Source organism: Sapajus apella, unplaced genomic scaffold (genome assembly GCF_009761245.1).
Source record: "Sapajus apella isolate SASKATOON/1434 unplaced genomic scaffold, GSC_monkey_1.0 scaffold263, whole genome shotgun sequence".
NCBI lineage: Eukaryota > Metazoa > Chordata > Mammalia > Primates > Cebidae > Sapajus > Sapajus apella.
Window position 1 is genome coordinate 179,149 of NW_022437203.1, and position 18,221 is coordinate 197,369.

The window sequence follows — 18,221 nt, forward strand, 5'->3', positions numbered from 1 at the left end:
GGAATGCACTAATAATCTTTAATGTGAATAACTCTCCTGTGTATTTGAAATTTGACTGGATATACCTAATGTGTGGATTGGCAGCATACTAATTATAGGTTTATCCTACAGTAACTGGTCATTATGAAAAGGTGCTTAAGCCTTGCTAAGACTTCTCCCTCATGATGGGATTCTAGATAGATTTTAAAATCAGAGCACTTTTTAAAAAAATGTATCATTGAGGATAAATTAAATACTTGAGCAAATAGCATAGACATTCAAGCTACAGATGGGTACATCTTTATAGTTTTCAATCACTTGAATAAGAACAGGATTCATAAGAAAAGGATTCAAACTATTACTTGCTCTGATAAAAGATACTGTATTAAAGCCAGCGGTGTTAGTGAAGAAGTCAAAGCCACAAATAAATCTTTGAATATCTAATACAGTGCCCATAATAATTTTCAATATCTAATTTTGCACTATGAGTAAAATGGTATATGGAAGGGATTTACTGCTGTCTACTGTAACTTCCTTTGCAAACCTGAAATAACACCATGCTAATTCTTTAAAAGGCAAAAAAAAAAAAAAAAAAAATAGAGAAACCAAAGTTTCCTGTAGTTTTTTTTTTTTTAAAGTATGAACTTATTAAACATATTAAAGGTAGGCTGCTCCAAGTAACAAATCATATGGAATTCTAAGGCAAATCTTATTTGAATCATGGTAGAAGTACTCTCAAATAATAATGTTTAAGCCCAGGTAGCTTTTTACTAACATTATTGTTAACATTCTAATTCTTCCTTTTCTCTGACATCCTATTCTCTATTGTGTCTATCAAGAACACTGCTGTTTTTCCAAGGTAGTATATCACATATAAGAAACTGACAAGATTTACAGAGGTGATAGAGAATTTATCAGCTCCTCTCCGATGGAATGTGATAAAATGTAAATATAAATCAGCCAAAGTATGACTTCACAAATTAAGAAAAAATATTTCTAAGTGTACCCTTGACTACCTTATCAACAAACACTGTTCAAAATGGGTAATTATAAAACAGCATAGGAGGAAAATCTCAGGTGTTAACTATTTTTAACAGCAACAAAATTTAAGATAAGAAGAAAACATATCTTAACATTAGATTAAAGGGATTGGGTTATAAATTTTTGCCTTTTACAGAGCTCCAAAAGTGCCTCTTGGCAATATAATCATACCAAATAACTACCATCCATGGAGTGTCTGACAGTCAGCCAGGTACTGTGTTTGAAAACTTATACACATTAATGTTATCTACCAATAAATAATTTTTCAGGCAAGGGTACCAAGGCTCAGGTAGCTTAGCGCCCAGGGTCCTGCTACATTAAGAAGCCTAGGGTCATACAAGTGAGTAGAAAAGGAGATGCAATGCCACCCATGTCTGGTGTGTGTCTAGGAGCCTTCTCACTGCTGACAAGAGTTGCTAACTTACCATTACAGGACTTATGTAGATGCAGTTTTACTAATACTATTTAACTTTTTAAAAAATAAAGTGTTATCTGTATGTTTTTTTTATCACAGAAAAAAAAAACAAACAAGATACACACACAAAAAGCCCAAACACTATTAGGTTGAGGGAAAAAAAAAAGTCAGGCACAGTAGCTGATGCCTGTAATCCTAGCATTTGGGGAGGCTGAGGTGGGAGGATTGCTTGAGGCCACAAGTTCAAGACCAGCCTGGGCAACATAGTGAGATCCCGTTTTTTACACACACACACACACATGCGCGCACACACACACACACACACACACACACAAATTAGCTGGGTGTAATCCCAGCTACTTGGCAAGCTGAGGTAGGAGGCCTGCTTGAGCCCAGGAGTGCAAAGCTGCAGTGAGGTACAACTGTACCACTGTACTTCAACCTGAGCAACAGAGCAAGACCCTGTCTCAATAGATGAATGAATGAATGAATACCTGAGTGCACACAGTCAAATTATACATTATTGTATAAATATTTAGGAAAGGTTTTGAAAAATTCACACTAATCTCTTTACAGTGACTACCTCTAGGAGAGGGAGTAAAACTGGAGTGAGTGGAATGAAGGGAGATTTCACTTTTTACTCTATCTGTGCTGTTTTATGAGGATGCACTATTTTTATAACAGAAAATAGAAAAATAATTAAAAATAGAAAATACATGTGTGCATGTGACAGACACAATATTGACCTGATGCTCTTAAATTTGAACATTCTTGTGTAAGTAAGTACCCTTACATAAGAATGGCAGTTCCCAATGAAGCAAATGGTAGCTCACAAGTACCCAAGGAAGATACTCTTCCCTTTCTTCTGAAGCCTTGTTCCATTCAGGACCAGTCCAAGAGGTCTTTCCTAGATTAAGAATCTAAGAGGATCTACATGGATTTAGTAATAAATTATAAACATTATATCTGCTCTGACTTTTAAAAGACATGGCTCAGTCTTGCTCTTCAAATGCATCTGCTGCTTCCCCATGTGGCCCACTTTGCTAACCTGGTTCACAATGTGCCTTATGTTTTACACAGTACTGCTTTGGGATGTGCAAGTACAGTGTTATTCCCAAATAGACTGTAAGCATCATGAGGGCAGAGCCTGGGTCAATCCGTCCAAGTGTCCTATTTAATTAATCAAGATTAATCAAGTTCCTGGCATTTACTCATTTCCTGAAAACTTATAAGCCAGACACCATGCCGGGAGGGGAAAATATGCCAGTGACCAAAATAAATAAGACCTATTCCTTATTGACGGTATATTATGTTTGTGAGGGCAGGGACATGGAGGGAGGACTCGAGATATAGATGTGTAATAAGCAATTATAAGACAATGTAATAATGCATAAAATAACATGGAGCTATTGGAACACACAGGAGGAACACTAAAGACTACTTATTCTGGAAAAAGTGAGATCAAAGCTTTGGGCTGAAGAGTGAACAGAAACTGGACAAAAAGATGGTGAGAAAAAAAGAAACAAACAAAAAACTAAACATTAGGATAGAAGTAAGAGAAAGTAGCATGGCAAATTAGAGGAACTGAAAACAGCACAAGCTGGCTGGAACCCAGAGAGTATGGGGGAGGGAGGGGCACAGACTGAGAGGTGAGGCAGGAAAGTTTGGCAGGGGCCAGATTACACAGAGCTTGTAAACCATGTAAGGAGTTAAGGCGGGCTGCTAAAGAGTTTGAACCAGTGCAGTGACAGGATCAGACTTGCCTTTTTATAAAAATCACTCCAGTTACAGTGTGGAGAATGGATTAGAGAAGGGCAAGGCTGAGGGCTTATGGAGCAATTCAGGCAAGAGATAATGGTGTCCCGAAGGAAGAGTGGCAGGGGGAGGTGGAGAGAACTGGAGGGATTTGAGAGATATTGAGGAGATTGCAGAATTGACAGTCTATTCTGTGACTTACTGGAAGTGGCGGGTGAGGGAAAGAGAGGAGTTAAAGAAGGTGTCCAGATTTTTGGCTAGAGTATGCCAGAGATAGAAAACACAGACATAGATGCAGGTTTATAGTGGACTGAGGGGGCAACTGAATGTGTTTAATTTCAAGCTTACTGTGTGATCATGAAATACCCAACACGTTATGCTTGTACAAATCCAGAGTGCTAAACTGAGACTGAGGTGGCATATCTGACAGCAGCATAAAGATACTAACTGAAGCTGTGAAACAGATATATCAATTTGGGGGAGAATAACTAGAGAAAAATAATAGGTCAAAGACAGACTCCTGAAGAACCTCAACATTTTAAGGGATACAAAAGAGGTTAAAAAGGGACAGCCAGAGAGGTAAAAGGAAAACCAGAAACACTTGGAGTGAGAAAGCCAAGTAAAGAGGGTTTTCTAAGCAAGAGTGGTTAACAGTGTGTTTCTTAAACATGTGCAGACTGATTGAAGCTAGCCTTCGACAAATTGAAATGCCAGCAATTCTTCCTCTCTTCAGTTCAGCTTCCAGTTTCCTTTCATGATATTGAAAATATGTGCAATGATATTCTCTACTCTCCCAAAACTACGTTCTACTGATTTTCCTATTTCCAACATTTTCTCACAAGACCTGAGTTTCACCTCCAATTCTGTCACCCACAATAACTATTGCCAAATTCTGCCAGTTTCACGTTTGTAACTTTTTCATGTATTTTCTTCCCATTCCATTCCTGTTGCCATCACCCCAATCCAGATCTAAATACCATGCACTGGACAGCAATAGTCTATTGGTCTCTAAGACTATTCACTTCATCTCTTCTCTAAGGCATCTGGTTCAAAAATATCATTCATTTTGCAAATATTTATGTAGGCCAGTGCTTCTCAAACTATTTATACTAAGGTCCAGTTGTATTTTTTTTCCTTTTAGATTTCCAATCCACTGTAGACCAATATTTTTGTAAAATCTAATTTTTAAAACATTGTGGTAATGTTAAATTGCTATAAGCATTTCTAATTGCTTACTCTTCATTTCCAATATTTACCTTATTGGGGACTGCTTACAGTGGTTTATGGTCCAACAATGATCTGCAACCCACATTCCAAACACTCCTGATGTTGATAACACATGGATAAGAAGACATTACAGTTGTGCCTTCAAAGGCCTTTGAGCAATGATTCTCAACACAGGACTGTTTCACTATATTTTTAAAAATCATCATTGGGGCTCGGAGTGGTGAGGAAGGAAAGTACTGACATTAAATAGAGGCCAGAGATGCTGCTTAATGTCCTGTGATGCACAGGTCAGGTGCCCTACAACAAAGAATTATCCAGCCTAAAATGTCAATAGTGCCAAGGTTGAGAAACTCTGCCTTAGGAGTGTAATGCAAATGAATAATTACATTAAGAACGCAGCTTGATTCTAAGTATATACAAGATGCAGGGAAACACTGGAGAAGCCCATGACTCAGAGAAGCACCTAAGTCTGCCTGGAAGGTTAAATAAGGAAAGTTCCTACAAAAAGAGTCCTCATCTCCTCACAGATTTCCATGACCCAACCCTAAACTAACTTTTTAATCTTATTTCCTGTTTCTTCCAAACAACAACTCTGCTAGACTTGTCTAAGTCATGAAGTCTATACCGTGTTTAGTCTGTCACTCTTCCCAGGATATGGACAACTATCCCCCTCTTTCCTCCCATCCAAAACTGCTCAGCATTTAAGGCCTTACTCAAACCCTGCCCCTTCCATGAAGTCTTCTGTGATTCTCTTTCATTTCCTACAGGGTTTATCAGCTGTGCTATTCATTTGGCACTTAATCAAATATTGGCCTTTGATATCATTTGTTATGTTGCTGAATTTTTTTTTTTTTTTTGGGACGGAGTTTCGCTCTTGTTACCCAGGCTGGAGTGCAATGGCGCAATCTTGGCTCACCGCAACCTCCACCTCCTGGGTTCAGGCAATTCTCCTGCCTCAGCCTCCTGAGTAGCTGGGATTACAGGCACGCGTCACCATGCCCAGCTAATTTTTTGTATTTTTAGTAGAGATGGGGTTTCACCGTGTTGACCAGGATGGTCTCGATCTCTTGACCTCGTGATCCACCCGCCTCGGCCTCCCAAAGTGCTGGGATTACAGGCTTGAGCCACTGCGCCCCCTCTATGTTGCTGGAATTTTTAAATGATTATTTAATTTTAACATTTATGTTTCATCTTCAGGTTGACACTTTACTTAAGACAATTTCTCTGACACACCCATACCAGTTCCTTCCTTCCTGTATTCTGCTACAACAGGTAGAAAAAACACACAAAAAAAGTGGCATTAGGGATTAGGCATTACAGCCCTACCGCCAAATCTTCACGTTTCTTGAGCTCATGACAAGTTAAACACATCAGATTACTAGAAAAGTTAGTTATTTACAATGCAAAGGACACCTAGTCCCCATACCAAATAATTATCTAGCCCAAAATGTCAATGGTGCCATGGCTGGCCCTTGGTTAGAACAAAAGCTCCCTCAATGACTGCCTCAAAGGTCCCCAAAAATTAGAAGCTAGAAGGCACGTTTAAATGGTTTTACATGATGGGCTTTCATGGGAGAACAATACATAATGGTTAAGGAAATGAACTCTGGGGCTCGACGGCCTGGGTTCAAATCTGACTCTATTATTTACAAGCTGTGTGTCTTGGACCCATTACTTCACCTTTTTGAGACTGAGATTCCTGCTCTGTAATGTGGAGACAATACAGTGTCCCCTTCAGAAAGTTGTTGTGAGAATTAATAAACACAATAATAAATAAAGCACGTAGAACAGCATCTGGTACTGTGTAAGTATTAGCCACCACCCTCATTATCATCACCAACCTACGTATGGAGTAAAGCAGGGGAAAACACCAACCGTTTCACTTAGTCACGTGAATTCGATTCCTCAAAACAATGATTTTTGAAGACTGAAAACAAATTCACGCCCAGTCCCCCAAATGTCAGAAACTCCGCTCTCCCTCAGCTCGCTCTGCTCCCACTCTTTCTTCTCTAATGCTGCTTGGCTGCCTAAAGGGCTGTAGGCAAATGTTCTCCTGTTTGAAGGGCAGACTACTGACGCCATTACCATAACGCAGAACATTCTGAGAGAAAGCAGTTTATTATATGTGGAGAAACGGTTTTTCTCTTCTTGACCAAACAGGATAGGTGTTCTGCCTGCCCTCTAAGGCGCTGCCACCAAAGCCCTTGGAATCCAGGCCCTTTACCCTGCACTCTCCTCTTCTACATTCAGAAAACTTCATGAAGGGGGAAGGATGGACCTGCTTCCTGCTGACTTTCTGTGCTGACAGTAGAGTCATGCCAAGAAACAGACTGTGAAATTATCTTTTGTTTGTTGGCTTTTAAAATCACACATTAGAAATATTTATAATATCATAGTATAACATTCAGACATAAAGGTCTAATCAAGTCCAAGAACAAAAGTTTCCCTTTATTCCCCGTCTTAGCTTCCCCTCTATGGAAGTAAACACTTAAAAAAAATTTTTTTTAATTTAATTTTTACTTTTAAGAAAATAAATAAATATTGAGATGAGGTCTCACTATGCTGCCCAGACTGGTCTTGAACTCCTGAGCTCAAGTGATCCTCCCACCTCAGCCTCCCAAAGGGCTACAATTGCAGGTGTCAGCCCTCACACCCACCCACTTTTATCAATTTAATGTGTGTACTTAGAGATTTTTAGAATGCAATTGTTTCTATATATTTTTTATTAACACAAACATGTCTCTACATGTGGAGCTATATCATTTTAAGATTGGCTCTAACCAGTTTCTTACTGGTGGGCACTCAGGTTAATACTTAGACCTCAACTTTGTAGTGACCCAACTGTTGATCTATAAGTAACTCAACTATAGTTGCCAAGAAATCTAATCCATTTGGTGACTCAGTAGAGAGCACTGCCTCTCCAAAAGATTTATTTCTTAAAGTCTGTCTACAAATGCAAAATGCCAGGTGAATTTACATACAACTTGACTTTCAGATATAAGCACAACTACTTATTTCTGTTCAAATATACATTTCACTCAAAAATTTAAAACCAATGTAAAAATTCAAGGTAAAAAAACACTTCAATTTATAGAAAGTTATCTAAAGTATGTTTTTGGGTCTATGCTTTGTCTCTAAATCCTTCTCTAGAGATTTTGGAAATCATATGGTCTTAAGCCATTTTCTTCTTCTAATTAAAAACAAAAAACAAAAAACAAAAACTTTATAAACTTCCTGACCTGAAGTTTTTAGTACATTATTAATTCCTCATATCCAGGTATCATCTATCAGTACTAAGTGGAAAATAGGAAGGGAGAAGTTTTGCATCTCTAACTAGGGAGCAACTGCTGTCTTTTCCTCTGCTAATAAATTACAGGCAGACTTGAACAGATGTCAGGTTGGCATTCAAAACCTAAAATATAGCTGAAAAGCAAGTTATGACTAATACAAGAAAAAAAGATGAATGTCAGAAAGCTTCATTTTTTTTTTTCTTTTTTTCAAATTTCAGATAAGCTCTTTAGCCTTAGGGTTCCTTTTACAGAGCTCTGGAGTTCGGCTAGATGTCTTAACCCCCATTTAAAATGCAATCTCTCCTCATGAGTGGGGGTGTGAAAATGCATTTTAAGAGTGTCAGTGTTTATGTTAATCTTAGCAAGAACTCCTTCTCTCCCAAATATGGCATGCAAAAAAACCTTAGTGCCCTTTCTTCCACTATGTTTTATTTGCACTGTTTTTAGCATGTGAAAGATGTCTGTGTGACTGAAAGTTTCCTTATCTTCTCAGCAGTTCTATTTCATAGAGTAACTGCAATTTCACTTATGATATCAGAAAAGAGTTGCTTTCCTCTTGAATTTCAAAAGAAACCTTAAAAATACAATTGAAAATGGGCTTACAGAGGGAGACACTGGGGAAAGGAGACCAAAAAGAACACTGTGTCAGTTTCAAAGAATGGGGGCACAAGACCATAACAAGTGGCTTTCCTCCCCACTAGGTGGCCTGAACATCTACACCCCATAGATCCAATGAAAGACGGCGTGAGGCTGAGGCCTTCCCTCTACACCCTTTTCCTTCTAGGTCTTTCCTTGGGTAGATGTAAACCTATTCCCAGGATTACATTAAAAGAAGCTGACTAATTCTTTGACAATTATTCCACTGTTCATTGAAAAGGATTGTTTTTTTGCTTTGACATTTATAATTTAGAGATAATTGCCAGGAAGGCTGAAAAATGAAGTTTCTTTGCAGAAACGCAATCTTTGCCAACAGAAGAGCCACAGTGAGAACTGAGGTAATTAATCATTTATTTATCCTGAACACTCTCCACAAAACTGCATGCAGGGGAATATGTGTCTGAACACAGTATTTAGTATCTATTCAGTTAACACCTGAATATGCTGAAAGACAGCAATCAGCTCATGAATTGATTCACCCATACTTCCAGATACCAGCTTTGATGTTCACATTTCTACCCTGGGACTCAAATGTGGCTCCTCTCAGCCCCCAAAGTATGGATTTAAGGTAATTGTTAATTAAAAATCTATTTTGTAGGGGTTGGAGGGCATTCTAACTAAATACCTATTTGGTATTTACTAAATGCAGTTACAGGTTTAGTTTCCTTGGCTGGTTGCTCTCATATACTTCCAAGGAAGAGCTGCCACACTTGGGTTTGGGTGAACTCAACTGCTTCAGACAAGGGAAAAACTCAATAGTTACTCTGATTAAAACAATAACAAAAACAAAAGTCTAAATTTATATTCCCCTAAATAATCCCTTTTCCTTTATCCCTCAGTTCTAGAGAGCTTTATGTGACTTTCTTTCTCCTTTAAGGGTTTCCTTGATGTTAATTCTACAAAAATATAACAAAAGCACAAAAGCAGAAAGGTATCCACTATGTATTTGAAAGCACTTCAAGAGATAAACTAACAGATTGGAAACTCCAATACAGTTATTTTCATGTATATTACCTCATCGAATCCCTAATTTTACTGCATAATTGTGTGCTTCTGGTTAAGTCCATTAGTCCTCCTGTATCTCATCAGCAACATTCTGTATGTAGCAAAACTAATTTTCAATTTTGAAAAGACAACATGAAATTTTATAAACAAAAAGAAAGAACTCTTTCCTAGAAGCATAATTATCAGTCTGATGAACACAATGACAGAAGAGAAGAAGATTATAAATTTATTACTTTGTAAATTTGAAAACTGATATACAGGCAAAAAATCCACTTAGTTAAGATTCCTGTTTACAAAGTAGACATAACTCTAGACTCTATGGTAAAGACAATAATTTGGTCTCAAGCCAAAAGTAAAGTTTTCTGCTTCAAACAAAAAAGCTCCATAACCTAAATGATTCTTTTCTAATCTTTTTTAAAATTAGAATTGATTTAACTAGTCATACTCAGTGTCCACTGAATCTCCAGACCATACAGATCTGTCTTTAGTTAGCAAAGAGTGGGACAAAAAAATCCATTTTGTTTCCACCTGCCATGTTTAAAAAAAAAACAACAAAACACACACACACACACACACACACACACACACACACACACACACACGGAATATGCATAAAAAGAATTTGGTATAACTTTATTTATAGTCTGTCAAAATGTAGCCATTTTTATTTATATAACTTTACCAAAGCCTAATGAGAACTTTATAACCACACTGTAACTGGAGTGCAATAAAGTATCTTACTATATAATTCCCCCACAGTTCAAAGAAAAAAAGAAGCCTCTATTGGAAGATAGGGAACAACACACGCATTATAAGAGAATTATTTCTCAGCCATTTACCCATTAAAAAAAACAGGGAGATTTACTTTTTTTTAGATATTCGGAAAATTCATTGAGAATAAAGTAACTAAGTTTTTCAATTCAGCTCAAAAGCCAGGTAGCTTTATACTAGTGGTCTTTTCAATGAAATTAATAATACATGCTTCCTGATGGCAAAAAGCCATAAAGACAAAAAAAAAATGACTTTTCTAAAAGGATAGAACTCATTTCTTTTTCTAATTAAATTACAGTAAAAAATATTAGAAAAATAAATCCATGAAAAAGGTTCTGGACAGTGGCAGTCACAAAATTCAAATCCAAAGTGCGTAGTCAAAAAGCACATCAAAAACAACAAAAAGCACACTACTGCAATTGAACTCATTTAAATATAGATGTCAGAAACAGATGAAATTCACTAACAAATTCCAATCTGATTTAATTTAAAACTCTCCAACAGCTGGCAAAGGTCACAAATTGACCAATGTGAGTCCAACTCCTTTACGCAGTATCTACCCAATGCATACTGACGTTGCTCGTAGCCTCAAGTGCAGGATCTAGATAATGTACAAAGAGCAAACTAGTATCTCAGTAACGGTGCCTTCAATAGCTTCCAAACAGTGAGAAAACATTTATAATGAAAAGAGATGGCTTACTACCAAAGCAGTTATTTTTCTATTTGTTGGCTAAACAGTATAAATGTTTAAAGAAACAGAATCATTAGACTCTTCCTGCACTAGACCTCAGTCCTAAAAACCAGTAAAAACACTCCACGAGAATAACTTAGAACATTTGGAATCATCTTTTTATCTCTGCTTTTACCCAAAATACACTTAAACAATATTTTCATGTCTTGATAGAGAATACACATTACCAAGATAGGGAACTACCACATTTAAAAATATTTTCCAAATTAAAATTCTGCTTTTAATGGACGTGGCCTTTGTATCTTTGAGATAAAAAAGTATGTTATTGCCATTTCAAGGTGTCTAAAACTCAGGTGATGAGGGTCTCTGTCATTTTCTCTTAATACAATTCCAAACTCGACCTTTACCCAGGGAACAGGTGTGTGCTGTGCCTGTAACTTATCAGAGTAAGCAACCAGGCAGAAAGGCTACCAACAATAGAAGGCTAATACAATCCAAGCACTTAGTGCCTAGAAAGCAGCTCTTATCCCCACCATAATAAATATACTTTTATCTTCCAGTGGCAATTTAAAGATAAAGCATGATGGGGATGAGGGGAGTAATATATTCATACTCCTTCCATTTTTTATGGATACTCTTTTTACACTAATAGCCTGCCAGAAGCTGTTGTTATACATTCCTTTCTCAGATATTCTGTTGCTCACATTCCAACTGAACGATGATATGGATATGAAAACAGTCATGACAGCATTTCCACTAGGCAAATAAAGTCACTTCACACAGATAAATTAAACCTTCAAGAAGAAAGTGATAAACGAGTTGTGCACTTCTTTGCATGCAATACAGAAACTCCAATGTATATCCTGCATTTGTCTTTTTGGATCAAACTTATTTAATTTAAAAACATCCCAAGTATCCATTTATTAGGTATGAAGATGTACTAACCAGGTAATGCAACAGCACAGTAAAATGGAATGGCCGCTAATGTTAGGACAATGCATACAGTCTAAGAGATAATTATTATTCAGCAGGGTAAATCTGACCCATAGTGATCTTTAGAGTCAGGTGGACTCTCTAAATATGCCCTATAGAAAAACATTCTTACATAAATAAATAAATAAAATGGAGCTACTACAAGTATTATTACCGTCAGGGGAAATTTCTAAATATGCCCCATAGGAAAGCATTCTTCGATAAATAAATAAACAAAATGGAGCCACCACAAGTCTTATTTCTATGATTTCCCCATAAAATTAAAATGTAATTTTAAAAGTTCTAGTGTTATGAAAGTTTTTCAGAAAACTTATCTGTTCATTTTTAAAGAAAAATTTAAGACAAAAATACTTTAATGGGTTTGAAAAATAATTTCAAAACAGCTGAAAAGAGAATCTTCATTGCATTAATTTTTTTAACAATACAAGATTTTATACCATTTTCCTTTTTAAACTTACCCATTTGCTCCACAATCTCTGGAGGAAATACTCGGGAAGCAAATGCTCGTCGGAAAATATCTGAAAATTCCTTGTCTAGACCTCCTATTCCCATTTTTTCAAAGTTCCAGTCAGGATTGATAATTGATTGGCGATTTTCCTTGGTTTTAGCTTTGCCTGTGTCAAACAAATATTACCGAATGTGAAACAAGGACCAAATTTATCACTAAGTCTAAAAAGACAGACAGAACTCCCTGAGCATCCTAAATGCATAAAGAGAAGCTACCCTTACATATACAAAAATGAACACTATAATCTTAGCTGATTTTACAGTAAGAAGGATAAGTTTTGCTATGCTGTCTACTTTGATCTCCATTTATGGTAATACGCTGTTAAAATGACTAGCTAAACTTATGCTGTAGTCTATTTGTAATCAGTCCATAAAACTTGGTTTCATTAATCTTTACCCAAATTAACTAAAGTTGATCAGAAGAAATATCATGTGAATATCTGAAGACAACACCATCTGGCAGGAATGGCAACTGAAATCTCACAGTCGCTGAAGGCTCCTAACACAAGTGTATTTTAAAATACATATATTTACGTAGATTATACTTATACAGGTAGTTGGGCATATAACCCCTCAGCCTAAGGAGATGCACTGAGTAAGTTTGATGTCTTCTTTGCTTTCTCTTCACTTGTGCACAAAAGTCTGAGATTACCCTAAAGACTTCAATGATTACAAAACTCATGTTTAAAAATTTTCTCACAAGGACAAAAATTATCTAACTTAAATGTCAGAGTGCCACCTAAAGTAACTCAAGAGAATCACATTTACTATTTCAAACAGAATAAATTAAGTACCTTAGCATGTTCTATTATAAATAAAAAATAAAATAATAATATAGTTTTTATAAAACCAGGGAAGAAAATGTCACATTAAAAAATGTTTACCCTAAAAAATGCTAATTATTTGAGGTGATATGTTATTAGCCTGATTTGACCATTCTACAATGCATATATGTATTAAAACATCAAATTGTACCCTATAAATATACAAAATTATTATTGTCAATTAGAAATAAAGTAACACTTTAAAGAAGTTTGTACTAGATGATAATTTTATGGTTAGAGCTTTGAGGCCTTAAGATTTCCTTTAGAAAGGGAGCAAAAATATTATTCTTATACTCCACTGCCCTCTTGTGGGCAAAATTTACTGCATACCAATTAACTAGACAATTTTTTTTCCATGGATTATTTGGAAATACCTATATCGTATGAAAGTTGTGCAACTCCCTTGGGATATCTTAACAAATGGTACACAAAAATAAAATACAAAGAAATAACTGCACAAATGTACTAGATCAATAATAGAAAAATATATCCTACATCCATAAACTGACATATAGGCATTAAAAATCATGTTACAGGTGTGTATTTAAGGTGTTTGAAACATGCTAAGCAAAAAAAGCAAATTACAAAACTGAAAACAGAACCAAATTTTACAGTGTGTGAGTTTTTTTCGAGTGCCTATCTGTGTTTTATAAATAAAATATTTTATAATTAACAAAAACTAATAAGGGGGAATGGTAATGCGTGGAACAGGAAATAAAGGCCATGCACCCAAAGACTGCTAAGGGATCCTGGACATGATGAAGTGCAACCAATGAAAACCCTCTACTCCCTAGTGGGGTAGACATCAACATAGTTACATCAACCTAAAATAAGAATTAGTGCCCAGTTAATGGCACCATTATTCTGGTGAGTTACTATTCTCAGACAAGCTGCATTGTTTAAATATGACAAAAGTTGGGCTAAAGTACAAGAGTAGGACTAAATCATGAATCTGCTGGAAAGACTTTACTTGCACATCCATCTCTGAATCATTAAAAGAAATGATGATGCTATCTCATTTAACACAAAACCAAGTGAGTGGCATTCTACAAAATAAGTGACCAGTTCTCAGAGTCATGAAAGACAAAGTCTGAAGAACTCTCAGTGACTGAAGAAAACCAAAAAGATAGAACCACTAAACGCAGTATGGGATCCTGAATCAGATCCTGGAACAGAAAAGAACACAATGGAAAAACTGGTGAAATCTGAATGAAGTCTGTAGTTTAGTTAGCAGAAATGAAGTCATGTTGATTTCTTAGTTTTGATCATTGTACTTTTGATAATGTCAAATAAGACATCAACATCAGGTTAAGCTGGTAATGAGCATATAGAAATTCTCTGAGCTATTTCTGCACATCTTGTGTAAGCCTACAATGATCTCAGAATTAAAATTTTAAAAATTTGTTTCTTCTTTTAGTGTGGTTTCTAGGAAATTAAAAATTACACATATGGCTCACATTCTGTTTCTATTGGACAAAGTTGATCCAAATGTAGGTTTTAAACTTTTTCATCAGCAAACCTGACAAACGGGAAATACCCCATGCTTCCGTGATAAACTCTCTTAAGAGAGATGCCCTTCTTTCCTTTCCCTATTTGGAAATCACTGTAGTTGAGTTAGGTATAATAGAAATAGGCCTACTTCATTTTGAAACTTCTAAAAGCTGTAAATCTTACCAATAAGATTAAGTGATGAATTTTCTGCTTTTTCAAATGCAACTTGACTGTTTCCAACAACCAGTCCTACTTCAATCTGTGTGGAAAGACAATAATTAGTAGTCTAACAGCAAACTTCTGGACTTGTCAAAGCAAGGCTGAAAGTGAAGGGGAAATGAGGTCTCTCTGTGCAAAGCAAACCTTCAGACTATCATCTGAGCTACTTTTACTTTTCTCATAACTTTCTTCTATAGTTCCTATATGCCTTCTTTCCATGCCTATATCTTTCCAATAATGTGTTTCTTATTACTTATTCACAAGAAATATCTTCATTCAAGCAAATTATATGTACATATATGTCTACATTTTACATTACTATCAGGTCTGCAAGTAAGTACATTTTAAGCTATTTTAATAACAATGCTGGCTATGAAAGCAATTTGTTCTCCCTGCTCTCCTAAAAGAGCACATAATTTGAAAAAAGTCACTCAACAGATAGGAAAATTATAATCAACCTGCACAAATTACATTATAAAGATGATCTAGTAAAGATGATTAGAAATAAAACATACCTTCTGCCTTTTCCCTGTCGCAGGCTCTCCCTTCAGGATGCTAGGATCCATGGCTTCAATATCCTTCACGAGTAGGCCAAAAAGCTTTTCATTGAAGCTAAACACAAGCTATGTAGACAAGAGGGATGGGGAGAAAAATCACTTAATAATATAATGGTTTGATTCTCAGATCATCACCAGTGTTTTTCAAATGGAGAAAACCAGTTTTCTCTTATATATCCCTCTCCAATCAGCCCCTCAAGCAAACTACTCATAGCCAATGAGAGGAAAAGGGAATTAGCACTTATGATCAGTGTCTACAAAATGACTGCAAAACTCATGTTTAAAATGTTTTTCACACGAATACAAATTATCTAATTTAAATGTCAGAGTGCCACCTAAAGTAATTCAAGAGTAACACATTTACTATTTCTAACAGAATAAAGTATCTTGGTATTTTATTCAAACATTACAGGCAGTTATATAATATTCACAAACACTCTTGGAAGCAGAAACTACTACTTCATTTTACTAGCGAGGAAGCTGAGATGCAGAAAGAGGCTACACAAGAAGGCTCAGAGTCACAGTAAATGAGAGCGCCAAGAGTCAAACCTGGGTCTATGACTCTACAATTCATGCTTTTCTATCACCAGGACAAAAGTGCAGAGACAGCTTTTGAATGCTCAATTGCTCATTCACCAAATATTTACTGAGTGTCTTCTAAAAGTTTGGTCTTCTTCTATGTGCTGGCTTATAATGGTAAATATAACAGGTTGGCCTGTCCATCAAGTCTGCTATTACCATATACCACCAATGGGAAGAAGCAGTAAGGACAGTGATCTGGAGTAAGATATTTACTACTTCTCTGTATTATGAAAGATTCTCTTTCTGGGATTTACTGACTTCTACATCTACTGGGTTTAAAATTATTATAAATACCAAAATATTTCCTATTAAACATTCTAAACATTTTCTATTAGGATACTAAAGCTAAAAGCAAAGGTAAAAGCCATTAAGTTTAGCTAGGTAATCTGAGCACAATTTTAGTCATCAAATACACAACAGCCCTGCAGTGGCTCTCTGTTGAAGTGTCCTGATCTTCTTTCATCAGACGTTTAACTAAGCATGGTATTCCTGTCTTATTTTCTGTTTTCCTCAACTAGAAAGTTTTATGACTGCAGGGATCATATCTATTTTGTTCACTATGGATCTGCAGTGTCTAAAACAGTGGCTGGTGCATACTAGGTACTATCAAATATCTGTTTAATCCTTAGCTCAGCTATATCCCTAACTGTGTAGCCATGGGCATACCATTTACCTTCTTCAGATCTTAAACTCCTCATTTGGCCAGGCATGGTGGCTCGCACCTGTAATCTCAACACTTTGGGAGGCCGAGGCCAGGAGTTAGAGACCAGCCTGGTCAACACGGCAAAACCCCGCCTCTAAAAAACACACAAAAAATTAGCCGGGTGTGGTGGTGGCCACCTGTTATCCCAGCTACTTGGGAGGCAGGGGCAGGAGAATTGCTTGAACCCAGGAAGCAGAGGTTGCGGTGGGCTATCATGCCACTGCACTCCAGTCTGGGCAACAGAGTAAGACTCCATCTCAAAAAATAAATAAAATTTAAAAAATAAAATAAAATTCCTCATTTGTAAATGTGGCGTTAGTTTAATCTCTTGAGGTTCATTCCAATTCTAGTACCCTTTTTAAAATAATGCACTATATCCTTTTCCTGTCTAGCGGCAATTCAGTTTTTTTAGGTTCTGAAATAAGCCCATAACCAAAAAAAGTTAAGAACTTTTTTATTTTTTTGAGACAGGGTCTCGATCTGTCACTCAGGCTGGAGTGCTGTGCCACAAGCATAACTCACTGCAGTCTCAACCTCCCAGGCTCAAGCAATCCTCCCATCTCAGCCTCTTGAGTAGTTGGGGCTATGTCCAGCTATTTAAAAAAAAATTTTTTTTGTAAATACGATGTTCATTGTGGGAAAAAAAAAAAATTTTTTTTTTTGTAGAGACAGGGTCTCACTATGTTTCCCGAGCTGGTCTTGAGCTCCTGGGCTCAAGCAATCCTCCCACCTTGATCTCCCAAAGTGCTGGGATTATAGGTGTGAGCCACCATGCCTGGTCAAGAGCTACGTTTTCTCGGTCAGGTGCAATGGCTCACGTCTATAAACCCAGCACTTTGGGAGGCTGAGGCAGGCAAATCACCAGAGGTTGGGAGTTCAAGACCAGCCTGACCAACATAGAGAAACCCGTCTCTACTAAAAACACAAAATTAGCAGGGCGTGGTGGTGCATGCCTGTAATCCTAGCTACTTGGGAGGCTGAGGCAGGAGAATTGCTTGAACCTGGGAGGTGGAGGTTGCAGTGAGCCAAGACTGTGCCGTTGCACTCCAGTCTGAGCAACAAGAGCGAAACTCAGTCTCAAAAAAAAAAAAAAAAACAAAACCTACTTTTTCTACAGAACTATATTAGTGAAAGAGACAGACATTCAAGAGGCAAAACAAATGTCCTACGATGTGAAAAGAAATTTCAGATATATATGTCTGCAGCGTTCCCAAATTTGCTGAGGGAAAAGCTGCTGTAATTATACATGACATTTTAATCTAAAAGATACTTTAGAATTTTTCTGAACAGACTCCTTGAGTTCAGTAAATACATCTCCCTCACTTCTTTTTTTTGAGACGGAGTCTCACTCTGTTGCCAGGCTGGAGTGCAGTGGCGCGATCTCGGCTCACTGCAACCTCTGCCTCCTAAGTTCAAGCGATTCCCCTGCCTCAGCCTCCCAAGCAGCTGGGACTACAGGCATGCGCCACCATGCCTGGCTAATGTTTTTGTGTGTTTTAACAGAGATGGGGTTT

The 18,221-nt window shown here is 36.8% G+C and overlaps 1 protein-coding gene across 1 annotated transcript in view; it reads right to left on the minus strand.

Annotated features, from left to right (window-relative positions):
• The window catches only part of NSF (N-ethylmaleimide sensitive factor, vesicle fusing ATPase), a 163,210-nt gene that overhangs the window by 100,934 nt on the left and 44,055 nt on the right, over nt 1-18,221 (minus strand). The window contains exons 6-8 of the mRNA XM_032271910.1: nt 15,381-15,488; nt 14,830-14,905; nt 12,283-12,438 (exon numbers count right to left, since the gene is read on the minus strand). Of these exons, the coding sequence (XP_032127801.1) occupies nt 12,283-12,438; nt 14,830-14,905; nt 15,381-15,488 (340 nt within the window). The remainder of the gene's footprint in view (nt 1-12,282; nt 12,439-14,829; nt 14,906-15,380; nt 15,489-18,221) is intronic.